General features: G+C 51.3%; 2 protein-coding genes across 2 annotated transcripts; both read right to left on the bottom strand.

Annotated features, from left to right (window-relative positions):
• Positions 1–3,946: 3,946 nt before the first annotated feature.
• Positions 3,947–6,486, bottom strand: LOC105483189 (homeobox D9). The gene is made up of 2 exons (XM_011743889.3): positions 5,286–6,486; positions 3,947–4,937 (listed from the first exon to the last, which is right to left on the bottom strand). The coding sequence occupies exons 1-2, from the start codon at positions 6,085–6,087 to the stop codon at positions 4,696–4,698; spliced, it is 1,044 nt and encodes a 347-aa protein (XP_011742191.1). The 5' UTR covers positions 6,088–6,486; the 3' UTR covers positions 3,947–4,695.
• A 2,457-nt stretch (positions 6,487–8,943) lies between these two features.
• On the bottom strand, positions 8,944–12,193 carry LOC105483188 (homeobox D10). The gene is made up of 2 exons (XM_011743888.2): positions 11,262–12,193; positions 8,944–9,920 (listed from the first exon to the last, which is right to left on the bottom strand). Exons 1-2 carry the CDS (start codon positions 12,004–12,006, stop codon positions 9,643–9,645), a joined length of 1,023 nt encoding a protein of 340 aa, XP_011742190.1. The 5' UTR covers positions 12,007–12,193; the 3' UTR covers positions 8,944–9,642.
• Positions 12,194–16,924: the final 4,731 nt, after the last annotated feature.

Here is a 16,924-nt window from a genome sequence, read left to right as displayed (position 1 = left end):
TCAGATCGCGCCGGTTCCAGGCAGCTGCAGGCGGCCCATCTTCTGCTAATGATCCTAGTTCCTCCGCCAAGCCTGTGAAATTACTGCCGAGAGAGCCGCAGGCCTCAAAGTTACGAATTTTTCCCAAAGCAGAGAAAGGGAAGGCTCAGGCTAGTTTGTGAGCAGAGATGAAGAAAAGTAGCCCGAGTCATGTGGCCCAGTCGAGTGTGAATCGACAAAATATTCCTGATTTTAGCAGCTCTCTCCAAAGCTGTCTGGCTTTACCCTACCCACCAGCCGCCTCCCCACACACTTCCCTTCCCTCTCTGCTCCCGTTTCAATGTCCAATAAATGCAATGGTTCTCTGTTATGTGTGTGTTTTCCCCTCCTGCTCGGCCTTTTTCGTGGGTTCTTTGGGTGACGGAGCCACGTTTCCTTCGGGATAGGTACAATATCGTGAGGGCGCCAGGCCCACAGCCTTGGAAACAGACCTCCAAGGCGCCCCTGCTCAAGCTAAACGCACCACGCCGGCTTTCCACACCAAATGCAAATTTCCGAAAGCCCCAGACGGCCTCAGAGATGCCGCAGGCTGGCGAGTGATTTCAGCTCCCCCTTGCTCCTTGTGGGTTGGCCCAGCCTGCGAGCGCGATCCTGACTTGTGTCCGGGTGGACTGAAATATCATTTTTACAAATGAAGAAAATGAGATCGAGATAGACTGACATAGCAAGGTGATAATGTCTGACTCAATTATTTCTACTGGGAATGACTGAAAGGTAAAGGAATCGTTAATGAACCTGGAGATGATAAAGGCGTGCTTTATTTAATTTTTAAATTAGTAAGGAGTACAGACTTGGGGTGGTGGAGAGCAAGGGTCTTTTTTGTTTGTTTGTTTGTTTTTGTGGGGCTTTTTTCTGCTGGTGATTGCCAAGTGTAATGACTTTCTTTAAATCCGAAGGCGAACAAATTGATTCTGACAGTTAAGGATTTGTCCTTCAATCTTGCAAATGCCCAATTAAAAGATTATTATTGTCAATAAAGCCTTGGAGCTACCTTTGTAATTGTGCCCCTTTTTTCAGTTTGGCGTGTGTGTGTGTGTGTGTGTGTGTGTGTGTGCGCGCGCGCACGCGCGCATGTTTGAACCCTGGATAAATGAGTGGATTTTGGAATGGAATGGGGGAAAAAAATGAAAGAGCCCGGATCTCAACAATACCAGGTATCTTCTAGAACTGTGTGATTCCTCGGGGGAATAAAAGAAAAATGAACACTAGAAAATTCATTTATAGCTATTCAGGCCAAATTTAGAAAACGTTACAACACATTTCCTCTTGGGACAGAACAGTTTTTAACATTTATTTAAGCATTCCGTTTATAATATGAGTAGAAAAAGAGCGCGATTAACTTGGTAAGCAAAGATCTATGCCTTTTACAGGTTTCTGTTTTGATATAACACATTCATTTATCATAATGTTTATTTTCAGCTGTGCCATACTCCAAATTTTCTGAAGCCCTGACCGAGCCAAAATTTTATTCCCAGCAAACACTGCCGGAAAACTTAATAGTATACCTTGTTTGTTTTTGGTTAAATTTATCCTAACTTAGGATTAAAAATAAGATTGTAAATATTTTTAATCAAAACCTTTCTCCGCAGCAATTCCAGCTTTACGAGATCAGAAAGTGGAGCAACAGCGCTCTCTAGTGGCCAAATGCCACCTCCAGTCCGTTGAATTTAACTTCCTTTTATTCATCTCAAACCAATTCTAATCTCGTTCTTTAGTTTGGGGCTTGGACAGCTGACACTAATAATGCTTCATTCCTGTGATTGTCAACAACTCAAGAGCAGCAAGCAGGAGCTCCTGTATGCCTAGAATATTCTAATCAGTGCTCCCAACAGCTTCCAGTAGTGTCTTTTCCAAAAGCTTCCAGCCCTTCTTTTGCCAGACACCAAAAGTCCCCATGCTGTAACCGCCCAGCTGTGCCTTTTAAAACAATTATAGCGACAGGCTAGATTTAACAAAACCTTCAACTTTCTAAATATCAACTGCCAAGAGGCTTTTTCTTTTCCAGAGGAACCAGACACTTTGGCAACCAAGAAATTACAGAAGTCAGGTATTGTTATGTTTTTTGTTTTTCTCTTACAGCTGTTGCTTTTAGGATTAAATCATGAATATTTGCTATTTTAACACTGTAATGCTTTGGGCCCACTTAGGTGGCAATTTTGGGGAATCGAAGCCAAATCAAAAGCTTTTTGCTGGATCTCTGAGTGGCTGTCTGGAAAGTCCCTTTGGGCTTGGGTTCGTTTGAATTTCTATGGACAGTAAATGGGATTTTAAAAATATTTATCAAAAGTCATTGAACTAAGCATTCCACTAGAATTTTTTTTTAAAGCAATGATTATTCAATTGGCTTAAGTGTTTCCTGTTAGATTAATCTTTTTACTCATCTTCAAAACTGCTTTTCTCCCGTTTAGGTGTAACAATTGTATTTCTAAATAAGTGAATACACATAAATTCAAACAATATTTTGCTTCAAAGTTTGGAGTGGAGGGTCAGAAATTCTTGTGAATAGGCATCTAACTTCATCTTTTCCCACCAACGACACTTCTGGGAGACTCTCAACTGGGTAAATGACCTAAGCTCAGTAACCGCCCTACCCACAGATAACAGGCCAATATTTTTGTTTATTTCTAAAGAACCAGCTAAACCGTGGTCATAGTCAAAATATTATAAAATGCCATTGCCTTAGGCTACTTCCAATATCCAATTCATTTCAAAAATCAGAAATTCATTCACCTCTTCCTTCCTCTTTCATGTTTATTTCCTAGGTGCTCACACCTCACCTGGGGGCTCCTATGCCCCTGCCTTCTTGGTCCAACGCAGTCTTGTTTATATTTTATTGTCTAGATTTTAAGACCTAGTTTTGTCTGCATTTTTCCTTTCCTTCCACAAACACAAACATCAAAATGAGATGGTTTCAAAGCAAAGCGCCGGGCCTGTCGTAAACTCATTACCTCCAGACGTCTGGCCGGCTAGATGGCTTTATGACACCTTGGCTCTTCCTGTTTTCAAAGAGCCCTAGGTACCGAGCTGGCCACAGGGGCAGGGGTACGCAGCACCTTCTGCCAGATCTGAGCCTTCCTTGGCTTTCCCTCCCAGCCCCCTCTGCTTTTTCTTCGAGTCTCCTCTTTCATTGGGATCCCCCAAGATCTCTGCCACTGCCCTCACCTTCCACCCAGCTCAGGCCACCTGGTGGTGGTGCCTCTTCGGCCTGCAAAGGCTGTGCTCACCCGAACCCTCACTTACAATGACCTTCATTTTAGCCCCTGAATGTAGCCCTCAGAGGGCCAAGCTGGGGGCTAAACATACACAGAAGCTGGGTGGGGGGAAGGGGGCGGTTAAATGGAGGTGGCTGGGGAGGAAAGCCTTGACCATTTTGATCGCTAAGGTCACTTTGGGGCTTTGGTGGGAGGGGCAGAAGCTTACAGACTGACTGGCTGGGACCTCCCGGACCCAGTCAGCCCCCCCCCCCCCCCCCCCCGAGCTCGGACAGTTGCTCCAGAGTGCAGAGTTGGCCTTTCCCTTGTTTGGAGAGGGGTTTGGCATCTGGGGCTCCAAGAGCCCAGGGAAGGTTAGAGTGCTGTGTACCCAAGCCCTAGCCTGAAAGTGCCTCGCTTCTGGGGCCTGCTGGCTCCTCTGGGCGCTGCTGCAAAGCTAACACTGGGCCCAAGCACAGAGTTCATGGAGGAGCTTGAACCAGGTTTGGGGAGTCACCAATGTCCCCCCCCCAGGGTCTGTGCTGCCGCATCTGCCTGCACAAAGGGATGTGAGGCAGAGAAGGCAGAGACACATCAGAGAGATCTGTCAGGTGGAAGGGCCCTGAATTTTTAACAGTGTCTCCCTCCCAGGGGTAGAGGAGAAATATTCCGAGTGTGAAATTTTGCAGAGAGACAGAAAAAGCAGGCACACAACGTTTAGGGCCAGCGTCTGGGCTCCATTTGATCAGGTCAGCATTTATTAGTAGGAAGCAGTAACATTTACAACTGGTCCTCGGGCAGGAACCGGGACGGCCACCATCCATGGCCGCCCACGCGAGCCCAGCCTTCGGGGGAAAGAGTAGCGGGTCCAATGCACTGAGGACAAACCCCAACCCGCCCGAGGCCCTGGGCTCCTTTCTAGGCCTCACTGGAGATCTCCACCGAGGTCCCGCGGGCTCCCTGAGGAAAGGGGGCTTTCGCAACTGGTGGGCAACCCGGCCGGGCTTCAGCGTGGGCTAGCAGCCGGCGTGTCCGCACTGTTGTCGCTCGGCCTTCATTCTTGGAATTAGGGCGCATTTGGCCCCTGTTTGGGCAGCACTAGGGGTGAGGGGACTAAACTACAGCACTTTTCAGAAACATGGGGGACATTTACACAAGAGAGGGCCCCCCAAGCCAGCGTGCACTCACAAAATATAGCATTTCCTAAGGAACCAATGGAGCAGGAAAGGGAGTGGGATAGGGCGAAACCCCAAAGCCACTTGGTTTTTCCAACACATAAACGAGCAAATACAGAGTCCCCCAAATACCTCACAGAGACCAACCACACAGTCACTTCTATCTAAAAAAGAAAAAAAAAAGTCCAAGTCGCTGGAGAGTTTCTGGAAATCAAGCACCAAGCACCCACAAAGGAAAAAAAACAACAAAAACCGCTGCCCTTGAGCGCTCCCGCCAGCACCGCGCCGGGTCAGTCTCCTTTGGGGCATTTCTCCTTGCTCATCTTTTTCATTTTCATCCTACGGTTCTGAAACCAGATTTTGACCTGTCTCTCTGTTAGGTTGAGAATCCTGGCCACCTCGTAACGCCGGTCCCGGGTGAGGTACATGTTGAAGAGGAATTCTTTCTCCAGCTCAAGCGTCTGGTATTTGGTGTAGGGACAGCGCTTTTTCCGGGTGGAGCGAGCGTGGATCCAGTTCGCTGCGGGGTTGTCTACAAAGAGGGGGGTTTGGAGACGGGTAGAGATGGGCGGAGGGGAGGCAGGGAGAGATGACAGGGTGGGGAAGAGAGGTCATTAAATTAATTTCACCAAGGATGGTCGCTTTTCACAACTTGGGGGGAATTATCATAAAAAGCCTTAATGCCAGCGCTCTGTTTACCGTACAAACCGAGCGCCCAGGGTAGGTGGTTATGGGAAGCTCTTTTTATGGATGTATGTTGCTCGCCTAGGCTTGGGTAGGCGTCTAGACGTTTTTATAGGTTAGTAAAACTATCAGTTTTGCACATTCGAGCCTTACAGGTTTCAGCAATAAATCAGGGGGCAATTTCTTTTGCACTTACTTGGGTCAAGTTGCTGTTGCTGCGGCTGCGAATGCTGCTTCTCCTCCTCCTTCAGCGGACAGCCCGGACTCGGGTGGTCGCTGCAAGCTGAGGGCTCTGACGAGCCGCCCGTCCCAGTCGCGGCCCCAATCCCTGCCCCAGGCCCGGTTCCCCCCGTCGCCGCTGCCGCCTTGTCCCGCAGGAACGAGTTGCAAGAGAACTCGGGGCCGCTGCTCCCCTGGGACTCCCGGGCCGCGGAGCACTCAGTCCGTTTGGAGGAGGAGGATAAGGAAGTGGAGGAGGAGGTGGTGGAGGCGGCCGTGGCGGGCGCCGGGGCTGCTCGGGTTTCAGGCTTAATCCCGTAGTGGCGCCCGTTGGCTGGGCCGCTGGGGCCAGGGCTGGGACCGGGGCCCGGGCCGCCGCCTCCACCACCACCGCCACCGCCACCGCCACCGCCACTGCCCGCACCGCCCGGGAAGCCGGGCAGCGGCTCCATCCAGGAGCGCACGTAGCGGCCGGGCTCTGAGGCAGAGGCGGCCAGGGGCGGCGGGGGAACGTACGGGTGGTAAAGGCCGCTCATCGCCGCCGCCGCCGGGGGCTGGGCGGGCACCGCGGACCACGAGGCAGAGAACACGGCCGATTTGGGGGCAAAACTACACGAGGCGAACTCGGCGGCGGCGGCGGCCGGGCTATCAGCCACACCTGCAGGCCGGCCCTGCGCGCCTGGCCCCGGCGGCCCGAAGCGCGCCGCGAACACCTCGTCGCCCTCATGGCCTATAAGCGAGTCCACGTAGTAGTTGCTGAGGGTGCCACTGGAAGACATTTTGAGGCGTCCCGCGCTCCCACCCAAGGTTACACTGTCCGCCTCCGAGCCGCTCCCCGCCGGCGCCCGAGCCGCCGACTAGTTCGCAGGCTGCAGCCTCCACCATTGGTCGCGCGGCCCACGTGATCATATTTACCAATACCGGGAGTAAATCAGTCCGCTAAACTGGGGGCTGCTGTGATTAAAAAAAAAAAAAAATCATCAACATAAGCGCCGCAATTAGAGCCCGCAGGCCTGGTCCATGTGCCCGGCTCGGCCCTGCCCGGCCCGTCCTGGCCCGCCCAGGTGCTGCCAGGACCACAGACGCGACCGCAGCCGGAGGAGGCGCCGGGGACTATTTGTTCGCTTCTTCTTGCAGCCCTCGGTCCGGCAGTCCGGCCCCGGCGATGACTCTCCAGCTTCCGAGCCCGGGCGGCGTATCCCGGGCACAGGGAGCGGCCGAGGGCTCGCCAGGCCGGTGTCGCCCGAGGCAGGCGGGCCCTCGGGGGCGGCCCCTGGCGCCCTAGGGGAGCTGTTCTCCCCTTGCCTCTCTTCCTACCCACACCCATCCCTCCCCACACACACGCTTGCTCACAGCTTGTCGTGTTGTTTAAAACAGGTGGAAGACCTCTGTAATGATATTATGCCTTTCAATAAAAATTTTATGAGGTGTATTTGATTATAGATTAATGTGTCCCTAATAAAACGGACGGATGGAGCAGCTCGGAGGGCCCCCCTCCCCCTGCCACACTCACACACGCCCGCGCGGCCACACACACCCCGACGTGAGGCTGGACACACGCCGCGGCCCGAGGGCCGAGCCAGGGTGGCCCGGCGCAGCGGCGGAGGACACAGAGGGGCTTCTGCCTGCCCTCGGAAGGGCGGGCGGCCGGGAGAGTTGGCGCAGCACAGACAGTGGCGGCCAGGGTGCCTCATCTTCTCCGGTGCTGCTGGAAAGGCCCTGGAAGAGAACACGCCACAGGGCAGAACCCAAATGCTAGAGCAGCTTGCTCCCGCTCGCCGCCCCAGCCCTGCCTCAGTGAGTCTCCCCGGGCAGGGCCGCTTCGCGTGGTTCGCACTTAGAGGCCTCGGAGTAGACTCCCAAAATGTCTAAAAATTTCGGCCGAATGGCTAAGTCCTTGGGCCACTCCCTTCTGATTTTTTTTTTCCCCCTTACAGAGGTGAGGTTGAGCAGCCTTGAATCTGAGGGAAATGCCCATTGTCACTCCCAAATCCATGGTACAAAGCCTCGGAAGCCCGGCTGGGAGCCGAGACAAAAGCGGCCAGGGCGCTGGCGGCGGTGGGCATATTCCTCGCTCTACAAGTTGCCCAGCTCACCCTTGGAGGGCTCCCGGCCCACCTCCAGCCCCGAAAAGGAAGAGGGTAAATGGCTACTTATGGCCTGATTGATTACCTTTGCCAATAGCTTTCTGATTTTGTTCCAGAGGGGATGCCTTTGCCTTGTAGCTCAGGCTTTCCTCAGAGACATGGCCCACTATCAACAACTAATGGCGCTCCCCACATGATCGGAGAAACGGCTAAATAAAAATTACCCTCCTCCTGCCCAACCGGTGTTAAGTCTGGGGCAAATCTATTACAACGTTTTCAATCTAGCATTCATTCCAAGCCCTCTCCCCCACCCCCAGGAAATGACCCCCTAAAAGAATTCTGTCTTGGAATGTTCCTGGTTTGGAGGAGGAAGTTTAAAATTCTGAATGCTAGTGTCCCGAAGACTCCCTGGATGAGGACTTACAGCACCTAAATGGATCGTTCTTAGGGAAACATTTAAAAGGAAGAAATGGAAAGGATATGTTTTGTGAAACTGCTGGAAGCTGTTTGAAACTGCAGGCAGGACCTGGGGTAACGAATTTTCTGTTAGCTTTCCCGTGCAAGGCCTCTTCTCCCTTTTCCCCGACAGGACTAGATAAGTCTGGGCTCTCTAGTGGGATCCTGTAGAAGCCGGTGGAAGCTGGTGGGAGTCTCCCGGGCCATGGCAGTGAATGGGACATTAGACTTCATAGGAAGTTATGTTCATTTGCAAAATTTTCAGTCACGCTTTCTGCATTTTCTTGCATCCCAGATGCCACCAGCATTTTGTAATTAAATAGAGGAAAGACTGGGGGAAATCTTTTCATTTCTTCCTTTAAAAAAATTTTAATGTGGGCCACTAAAAGGTAATGACTGAGCATAAAACCCGTCCACAAGGAGATCAAGGCAAAGTCGGATGGGAAAACTCACCCATCCTCGGCTTCTCTGGGGTCTGGCTGTCTTGCGCTTGGGATGGGGGTAGGGCTGAGGGAAAGGGGACAGAATTGGATCCGCTGCAGTGCTACACTGCTGCTTGTCCTTGCTCCTGTAATGAAGGCCGGCAACTTCCAGGTGGGCAAGACTAGCTTCAACCTAGCCCCTGATGATTGCTCGCCAGCCAGAAATCACCAAGATGCCACTGAAAGCATTAAAAACAACACAACCAAAACCAAAGAGGAGAAAAACACACAAATGGGAAGCTTTAAGGAGAAAGTGGCTTGGGGTATAGGCTTACTTACCAGGTTCAGGCCAGAGGAAAGCTCACACCCATTGAGAGTGCAATTATATTACTGTCACTGGGGACTAGGAAAGGAAAGAGGAGACTCCCCTTCCTCCCAGTTATGAAAACTTCACTCTCAGGCTAGCTTATCATTCCTCTCCCCCAACCACTGCCAAAATCCAATACCCTAGGCCTCCTCCAGCTTTTCTCCCCCATCTCCCTTTCCCTACTAGTCTATCACTCCCTTGCCCAAATGCCCCCAAAAGGGAGTGTAACCAGAAGATAATCTCACCATAGGCTTTATTTTCCACCATAACATATTTCCATTTGAGAAAGCAGAGGGAGCGAGCTCGTTTCCAGAGTTTATTGCATTATACATGCGACCAGAACATGCACAGAAAGGACAGGTTGCTGTTGTACTTCTACCAAACCACAGATGCACCACAAGGGAAAGGCTACAAGGCATAAATCATCAATATCCCATCTCACCAAGGACAATTGCTAAATTCATTTGTGAAAAGATACATTGTGATGTGCTTTTTAAGTCCCCCTCCCTCCAAGCTTGTGGGTTTTCTTAATCTTTTTTTTTTTTTAAATATATATGTCATTTTTAAAGTACTGGATGTATTCAAAATGCCATGAGTTCGTGGACTAACCACACACATAGACTTTTTGTGTTAGGAAAGACATGAAAAAGTCACATTGCTGGATGGATGGATGGATGCTCTACAGTTCCAATAAGTTAAGACCCAAATGAAAATGCGCAATAATAGTTACCCTGCATTACGATGAAAAAATAATAAATTACACGTGCTAAGTTTTTTAATATATATATGTATATATATATATATATATACTCATAGGGATTACAGATCACTTGCAGCACGAACATAATGACCCCAAAGTCACATTCTAGCAGGAAAACGAAATACAACAAAACAAAAAACAAAGAGCGGTGAAGGTTTTGTTTCCGCTTTCCCAGTCCTCCAGCACTGGGCCCTGGAACGCGGTGCCCCCTCTCCAATCCTGGTCTCTGACCGGCCTCAGACCTAAGAAAACGTGAGGTTGGCGGTCAGTTCTCGGATCCGATTCTCTCGGCTCATCTTCTTGAGTTTCATTCGGCGGTTTTGAAACCAAATCTTGACCTGCCTGTCGGTGAGGTTAACGCTCTTACTGATCTCTAGGCGGCGCTCGCGGGTGAGGTACATATTGAACAAGAACTCTTTTTCTAATTCCAGCGTTTGGTGCTTAGTGTAAGGGCACCTCTTCTTTCTGCCACTCTTTGCAGTAAGCCAATTGCTGGTTGGTGTATCAGACTTGATTTCCTCTAACAAAATTAAAGGGAGAAGAAGAAAAAAAAATCAAGAGTTTTTGTTTTTTTTTTGGTTTTGGTTTTTTTCTTCAGTCTGTTCAAATGTACCCTTGGCCATGACCCTGCTGGCAGCCAGGCCGCTTTGGAAAATGCTAGTATTAAACATTACTCACATGAAGTGGGCCCTGGAAGGGAATCTTACACTGATGCCTCATTATGTAAATGACATGATGGCAGGACAGTCTGCATTTGGGTTCTCTCTCTCTCTCTTTCAACTTTCTGACTTGTACAAAACATTAGTACAATAGTAAACTTTCCAGATCACCCCAGCAACATTCTAAGGGTTCAGCTCGTAACAGGGACCGAGGGGAATAAGCCACAACCTGGACAAGCCTACCAACCCCACTGCTGCCTCAAGTCCCCAAATCTGCCGCTTCTTCCCCACCTCTCCTAGGCAGTCAGGGAGCCCCACAGTCAGGCTTATAGGTGCTCATTCTCTTTCAAAAGATAAATGGGGAAGCTAGAGCACCTTTCCCACCTTGCCTGGGTATTGTTGCATTCCCCAGAATTTCCTTAATTTTCATGTCTTTTTGCCCCCACACAAAAGCATTCCCCCAGAAATGGAGCCCCCTACCGTGGCCCACCTCTAAGCACTGGGGGAGAGGAGCGGGGTTCCTTCGCAAAAAGCCAGATCCCTGGCTCTTTTCCTTAGCCCAGCACTAAGGCTGGCCTTGCAGGGTGGGCAATGCGGGTTCCACTCTCCCCCTCCGCCTTTGCCCTCTTTGCCGACGGATTGCAAAGCCTGCAGCACTTTTCCTAAACAAAGCCAAGGTTAACTAGCCCAGCAAAGGCAGTAAGCCCTGTTTCCCAACTCAAGCACCAACCAGACCAGCCATCTCTTTCCCCTCACCATCCCCAAGCTCGCAGGATGCGGGGTGCATACACGTGAACACGAACACGGTGCCCTGGGTCACCTTAACATGATCACTGGGCTCAAGGCAAAACTGGAACTGCAACTCTGAGCAGGAGAAAGGAGGCTCTGGGGTCGTGTTTACGAGCCGCAGGTCTCCTTTGCGCTCTTTTGTTGTGTTTCAGGTCTAGCTCAGGAAAAATAAAACCCGCAAGCTTTTCCTCTGCCCGGGCGCCATCAGTGTGGGGCCAGGACTGGCGGGGAGGGCCAGGGCAGCAGGGGAGAAGCGGGGACTCTCTCAGGGCTGAGATCAGCCCTCTAAAAGCCAGGCGGAGCAGCACCTGCCAAGTCGGGCGCCGGCTCGGCGCTGGGCACCCCGGCACTCCCTCTCTGCCGGGTTCCCGGGCTGCGCGCCCCGCTGGGGTGGCAACTCTGCTCATACCGACCTTTGCTTTCCTTCTCCTGCACTTCGGGACTGGACACGGAGACCTCAGCCAGGCAGCTCCTCTCTTCGGGAAGGCCGCCTTTGGCCTCGGGGCTCTCCACCTGGGAGACTTTGGTGGGCTCCTGGCCGCTCGCGGGCTCGTTCATCTTCTTTTCCATCTGCAGCTGGGCAGCGGAGAGCTGTGGCTTGGCCGCGCCACGAGGGTTGAGCTGGAGCATGACAGTGGAGCTGCCTTCGGGGCTGTTATTGTACTCTTGGGTTTTCCCGGTGGCGTAGGTCTGACTCAGTCTAAAATATCCAGGGACGGGAACCTCAGGGTTCTCAACGGGACAAGACTCAGGGACCAGCCTCTGGTACGAAGGGACCTCTGCCGAAATGAGTTTGTTGCGCTTATCAGAATACATGCAGCAATTGGATTCTTCCTTAATGTTGGTGGTGAAGGAGCAAGTGGGGACTTGCTGTGTAACAGGTTGCTCTATTCGACAAGATCTGTTCGGATCTGTCCAACTGTCTACTTGAGGTATATAAGGATGCACATTCATACCCATATTTTGGTGGTTCACTTCTCTTTTGGCCAGAGACGGGAGCAGTCCACAGGTTTGCATTCCATAGGTCCCCATGTCTGCGCTAGGTGGTGGCATGTACATGCTGGCGCTGCTCGAATAAAAACTGTCACTCCTGCAGGCACTGATCAAGGAATCTACTAAAAAAGTATTAGCAGCAGGAGAGCTGTTGGGAAAGGACATTTTGGGGAAGAATTTGAAGAAGAGAGATTGTGTCCTTTGTAGGCTGACATCTCTAGGAAAACATTCCCCGTGTAATTGTGGATGCCTCTGCCGACCACATGACAACCAAGCCAATGAGATTTGAAAATGGCCTTGAGCCGCAGCCTCCTCTCAGGTCACGTGCTCCAGAGCCTGGCTGGCCAGCTGCGTAAGCACGGACAACAGCGACATCTACTACGCGCCCGCGATAGTGCGCGCTGGAGACAACCGGCCCAGCGCTCTCCGCCGCCCTCCAGTCCGCCTCTCCAGGGCACGCCAGGCCAGCCCGCCCCACTTGCGTCCCCCGCTTCGGCCACTGGACCCAACTGGCGGAAGGAAAGGCTCAGCTCTAGGGGCCTCCAAGTGGACACACACGGACGGGGAGGGAAGCCAGAGTGCCCTGGCGCCAGCGCACAGAAGCATCCCCCCACACACACCCAGGCAGAACGCGCTTAAGAGGGCCGGGTCCAGGACAAGCGGGTGGGGGCGCAGGCTGGTTAATTTAGTTCCGGGCAGCCCAGCGGGGAAGGTGAGTCGGATCCCGCGGGTCCTGAGACATCCCACCTCAGGGGTCCAAAGGAAAGACCCCTCGGGGCAAAGAAGCGGCCAAGGTGTCTCTCGGAGGCTGGAGGCAAAAAAGGGCCGAGAGGGCCGGGAGGCCAAGCAGCTGGCCGGGCCCAGATCCCCATGGATGGGTCGGGTCCTGGCGTTGTCCTCCCCCTCGGTCCTCCAGCCTGGCTCCCGGTCCCTATGCGCCCCAGCGGGCTACACGAGCCTTCGGCTCTCAGAGGAACCACACCCTGACCTCTGCGGGTCTGGACATCTGGGAGCTTTCAGCCCAGAGACAATTCTTTGCTAACAGTTCACTATCCGCGAAAGCGTCCCTCGGGCTCCGGGCAGGAGAACTAAATCGAGGTTTCTCTCCCCACACCCTGATAATGGAGGGCAGAAAGGAAGGAGGAAAGGGAAAAAAATTTAAGAATAGGAGAAAGTCTGACCCTCAGAATCCAGAAGTTTTAGAAAATTGACTGGGCCAAGGAGGACAGAGGGAAATGCAAAAGTGTCATTTGGTTCTTCTGCAAAGAAAAATGTTTTCCTTTTATGGATTTTGTAAAAGCATTGGTTTCTGACAAGTGCAAGGTACAAAAGGTTGTGGAATTTATTAATACATATTAAGAAGAATCAGGGCGATCAATAAAATTCTCATCTACATTCTTGGGCTACTTGGTAATTTTCTTGCTTCTGAAGGTTTTTAAAGAGTTATGCCCGCTGTTGCCACACACGGGAAGATACTTTATTAACAAATCAATCGAGACTTTGTAAAGGATAAGATTAATAGTTAAATTTAGCATAATGGCGTTCACTTTATGAATTATTGAAAATTATACTATTGATTTTTTTCCCTTCGCTGCTAACCAAGAAGGTCAATTTTTGTTTTAACACAAATTGTCAAATATTAAAAGTTGTACTTTTGTCAGAAGTTGAGTTTTACAGTTTTGGACAATTCCTAAAATTATTTGACAAGGCTTTACTTGGGTAAGGGAGGGGAAGGCGGTGGGAATCTTAGTTCTCTGTTTCCTTTGGTGAGGGAAAGTTCTATAAAGAGGATATGGTCTGATATTGTGGTCCAGCTCATTAAAGAACCACCACTACCACCACTACCACCATGGAAACTCAGCTTTTTATGAGAAACTTCAACAACTTCCTCCCTGCCTCTCTGGTTGCAGGCGGGTGAGCCGCCCTGCGGAAGCCCGGGCCTCGGGGCAGCAGCGGGGAGCTTTAACCTTGATTTCCAAAGACTTGCCCTGAGTGAGGGGCTGGCCAGGGCTTGCAGCCGTCCTTCAGCCTGCCAGGTTCCCTTCCTGCCAGCCGAGAAACTAAAGCAGCCCCAGAAACTCTGACCGTGAACCAGTTCTCAGTCTGGGAGGGCATCTGTGTTCTCTTTTCCCCACACTCGCTGGGGCATGGGCTGGCCTTGGATTTCAGGCCCAGAGACTGAACTTGTGGGTAAATTGGGTTTCCACCTCAACAGAACGTTTCTTTGGGGCCTGATGTTCATTAAAGCGCCTCAGCATTCTGGGGGACTTAGTAGCCCGCCCGCTCCTTTACAAAACCCTTTCCCAACAAACCCTTTGTCCCTCTTCCCAAAAAGGAATCTCCCCTGGCCTGGTGGAAACAAGCGTTGAACATTATTTTCGGCCTTGGGACCGTTTCGCTTGTTCCCTCTCAGTGTTCTCGCCCAAACAATAACCTCTTTTAAAAAACTCCGCGGTGGCAATGAGACAGACCTTTTAAACCTTTATGCAGCTGTTCAAATACAACATCATTGTCAGGTTAAAAGCCTGGCGCCTCTAACTGCTTTGGCTGCGGCATCCCAGCATAGCCTGTGGTTTAAACATTACCTTTCCACAGGGGTGGCTGTTTTTGAGCTTGGGGGTGGGGGTTGAGGACGCAGGGGGAAAAAAAAAAACCGTAACTTTTGACTCTAGGTTGCTAAGGTACTGTTCAAAGCTAACAACCACTGATCAGCGCCCTGAAATTTGCTTTCTCACATAGTAGAGATCTTGTTCCGAGCCAGGGCTAAGCGTGCCCAAGGCTGGATAAAGTGCCCGCTGCACTCGCTTGCCGCAGGCGTCCTGACACCAGCTTGGCGCTCCAGCAGTATCGAGTGTCTCCCTTTTGCCTCTCGGCCAAGAGAGCTGCTGGGAATTCGTTTGCCCAATTTTCCCTACCCTAAGCAAGCCAAGACTGCTTAATCTAATCGGGAATTTTATGCCCATCAAATGCCCTTTCATAATCTTTATTTATACATGAAGAAAACATACAGGCTAAAAACAACCAATTCCTTGCGGGCGGGTAGGTCTGCAGTGAATAGGCAGGATGTGTCTTCAGAATTTGGGGACCTTTCCATTTCAGCTTTCAGTGACTTTGAGCTCTAAGTCACTCCCATATTAGAGTTACATAGGTTTTTACTCACAGACAAAAATGTGTATATCAGATGTAGTTCTGAATCTGTTCTAAAAAAATTCTATTTTATCTTTAAAATTTCTGCCTTCAGACCCTCTCCTTGAGACTAGAGACTGCCAATATTTTGAGATATTTTATCATTTAAAAATCGAGCAAGATAGAAATAATACAAAAGAATGATCTGAGCCCCAAAGGATGGAAAGTGTGCCTAAGACTCTAAGGCTGAGATGAGACAAATGGAATAAAAAGGCAGTGCTCTAAAGGCCAGCCTTTATTTTGCTTATGAGTATTTAATGTAGCTGATGGTTTTGATCATCTTTAGATCAGTTGGAGCAGTTACCATTAATAATAAATCAATATTGCACCATAAAGGAGATGAATACCCATATTTGTACCAAGACGCCCGTCTTCCTGCCACAGTTCTTTCCAGGGAAAAATTAAAAGAATAACTTGAGCAAGAAATTAGCATTTGTAATCAAAAAGTGACTTGCATCTGCACTCTTGTCTCCTGGAAGAAAAGTTGAAGCCCTGGGCCTGAGTGGACCTGTGGGCTCTTAGGGTCACCCCGGATTAGGGTCCCGAGCCACCTCTGGGCTGTGTCACTCTTTGGGGACAGAGCGGATGGAGTCAATGAAAAGCTGTCTTCCCAGGGCTCTGCTCCGGGTTGCACTGTGCACCTCCAAGCCAAGGTGAAAGGAAATCTAGTGGGCAAATGAGGAGTCTACCACCAATGCAATAAGGGGTCTATCGAGACGTGCAACAAGGGCCGGCGGCCGGAGAGCCTCTTTCTTCACAGACACAAAGGACTCCTACTTCGCGCATTTCCCTTCCACTTCAGAGTCTGAGACCTTGGCGCCTCAGGATCCAAGGCCACTCTCCGCAAGCCCCACACACCCTGAAAGATGGGGGTGGGGAGAGATCTTCAGCCCCCAGAGGTCCTGGTCTGATTCCCGGCCCTTGTCAGGCCCATCTTGGGCGCAGGGAGGAAAGGAACTGCAGACCGCTGAGAAGCGGTGTTTCGCAGGCGGCTGCCAGCCAAGTACAAGGGGCCCCCGCACAGCCAGATGTGCAGCCGCTGGGGCCGCCTTGGGAGGAACACAACGACATTTAGGGAGGGCAGTTCTCACTCCACGTAGACCGAGGACCCCGTTCAGCCTCGGGAAAGGTTGCCTCACTATGGGCAAGCTGGACCGGCGGTCAGACTAGTGGAGCCAAGGTTGCCCGCGGGGAACACCCACACCACTCGTTGGAGCCTCGCCAGGGGGCTCACTGGCGCCCCAGCCTCCCCACCAAAGCTGAGGCCAGCTCCGGGAGACGGGCGAGCGGCAGGCCCTAGGGCCTTTGGTCCAGGGCTTGGAGGGTCAACAAGGCTGGCGCTAATTCTGGGGGTTGCAGGCTCTTCACAATGAACTTCGGAGAGGGAAAGGGGGCAGTCATCCTCCCTTAGAGAGGCCAATGTCCGGCAGCCCTGTCTCCTCTCTTGTGAACTCCGGACGGGGACACAGGCCCTCTCCAAGGTCAGGGGCTTTGCTGGAGGAGGGAGGGCACACAACGAATGCACTGCTTTTGAGAGTCAAAATTCAACTCTGCTCAAGACCGGCGTGCAGTTTGGAAGGGTGGCGTGTTCTGTCAAACGCAAAGCCCGTTTGCTTCAAATACATTCCCCGTTCCACAACGCCTTGAAGTATAAACGTTTCCCCCAGTGCCTGCTGCCTCCCGTGGCCGCATCAGCCCAGCTTGGCCTGGGCACACCAACTCACAGTCCTGCCGGCGCCACCCGGTCGCCACTGGTAGCCGCGCACGCCAGGCACGGCCCCGGGCTCCCTAAACCAGAACGATTCTCCCAGTCCCCCATTCGTCTTATTTTTTTCTGAGAGACATTTGGTTAAGTTGGCCGCGCCCTGATCTGTTATAAACAAAAGCCTTTTAATCA

The sequence above is a fragment of the Macaca nemestrina genome, chromosome 11, assembly GCF_043159975.1.
Source record: "Macaca nemestrina isolate mMacNem1 chromosome 11, mMacNem.hap1, whole genome shotgun sequence".
NCBI classification, from domain to species: domain Eukaryota; kingdom Metazoa; phylum Chordata; class Mammalia; order Primates; family Cercopithecidae; genus Macaca; species Macaca nemestrina.
This window is presented reverse-complemented; position numbering and strand designations above follow the sequence as displayed.

Coding starts and splice junctions, on each gene's coding strand:
- LOC105483189 (XM_011743889.3), bottom strand. CDS start 6,087: ATGTCTTCCAGTGGCACCCTCAGCAACTACTACGTGGACTCGCTTATA. Junction 4,938..5,285: donor GCAACAGCAACTTGACCCAA/GTAAGTGCAAAA, acceptor CCCTCTTTGTAG/ACAACCCCGCAGCGAACTGG.
- LOC105483188 (XM_011743888.2), bottom strand. CDS start 12,006: ATGTCCTTTCCCAACAGCTCTCCTGCTGCTAATACTTTTTTAGTAGAT. Junction 9,921..11,261: donor GCAGGAGAAGGAAAGCAAAG/GTCGGTATGAGC, acceptor TAATTTTGTTAG/AGGAAATCAAGTCTGATACA.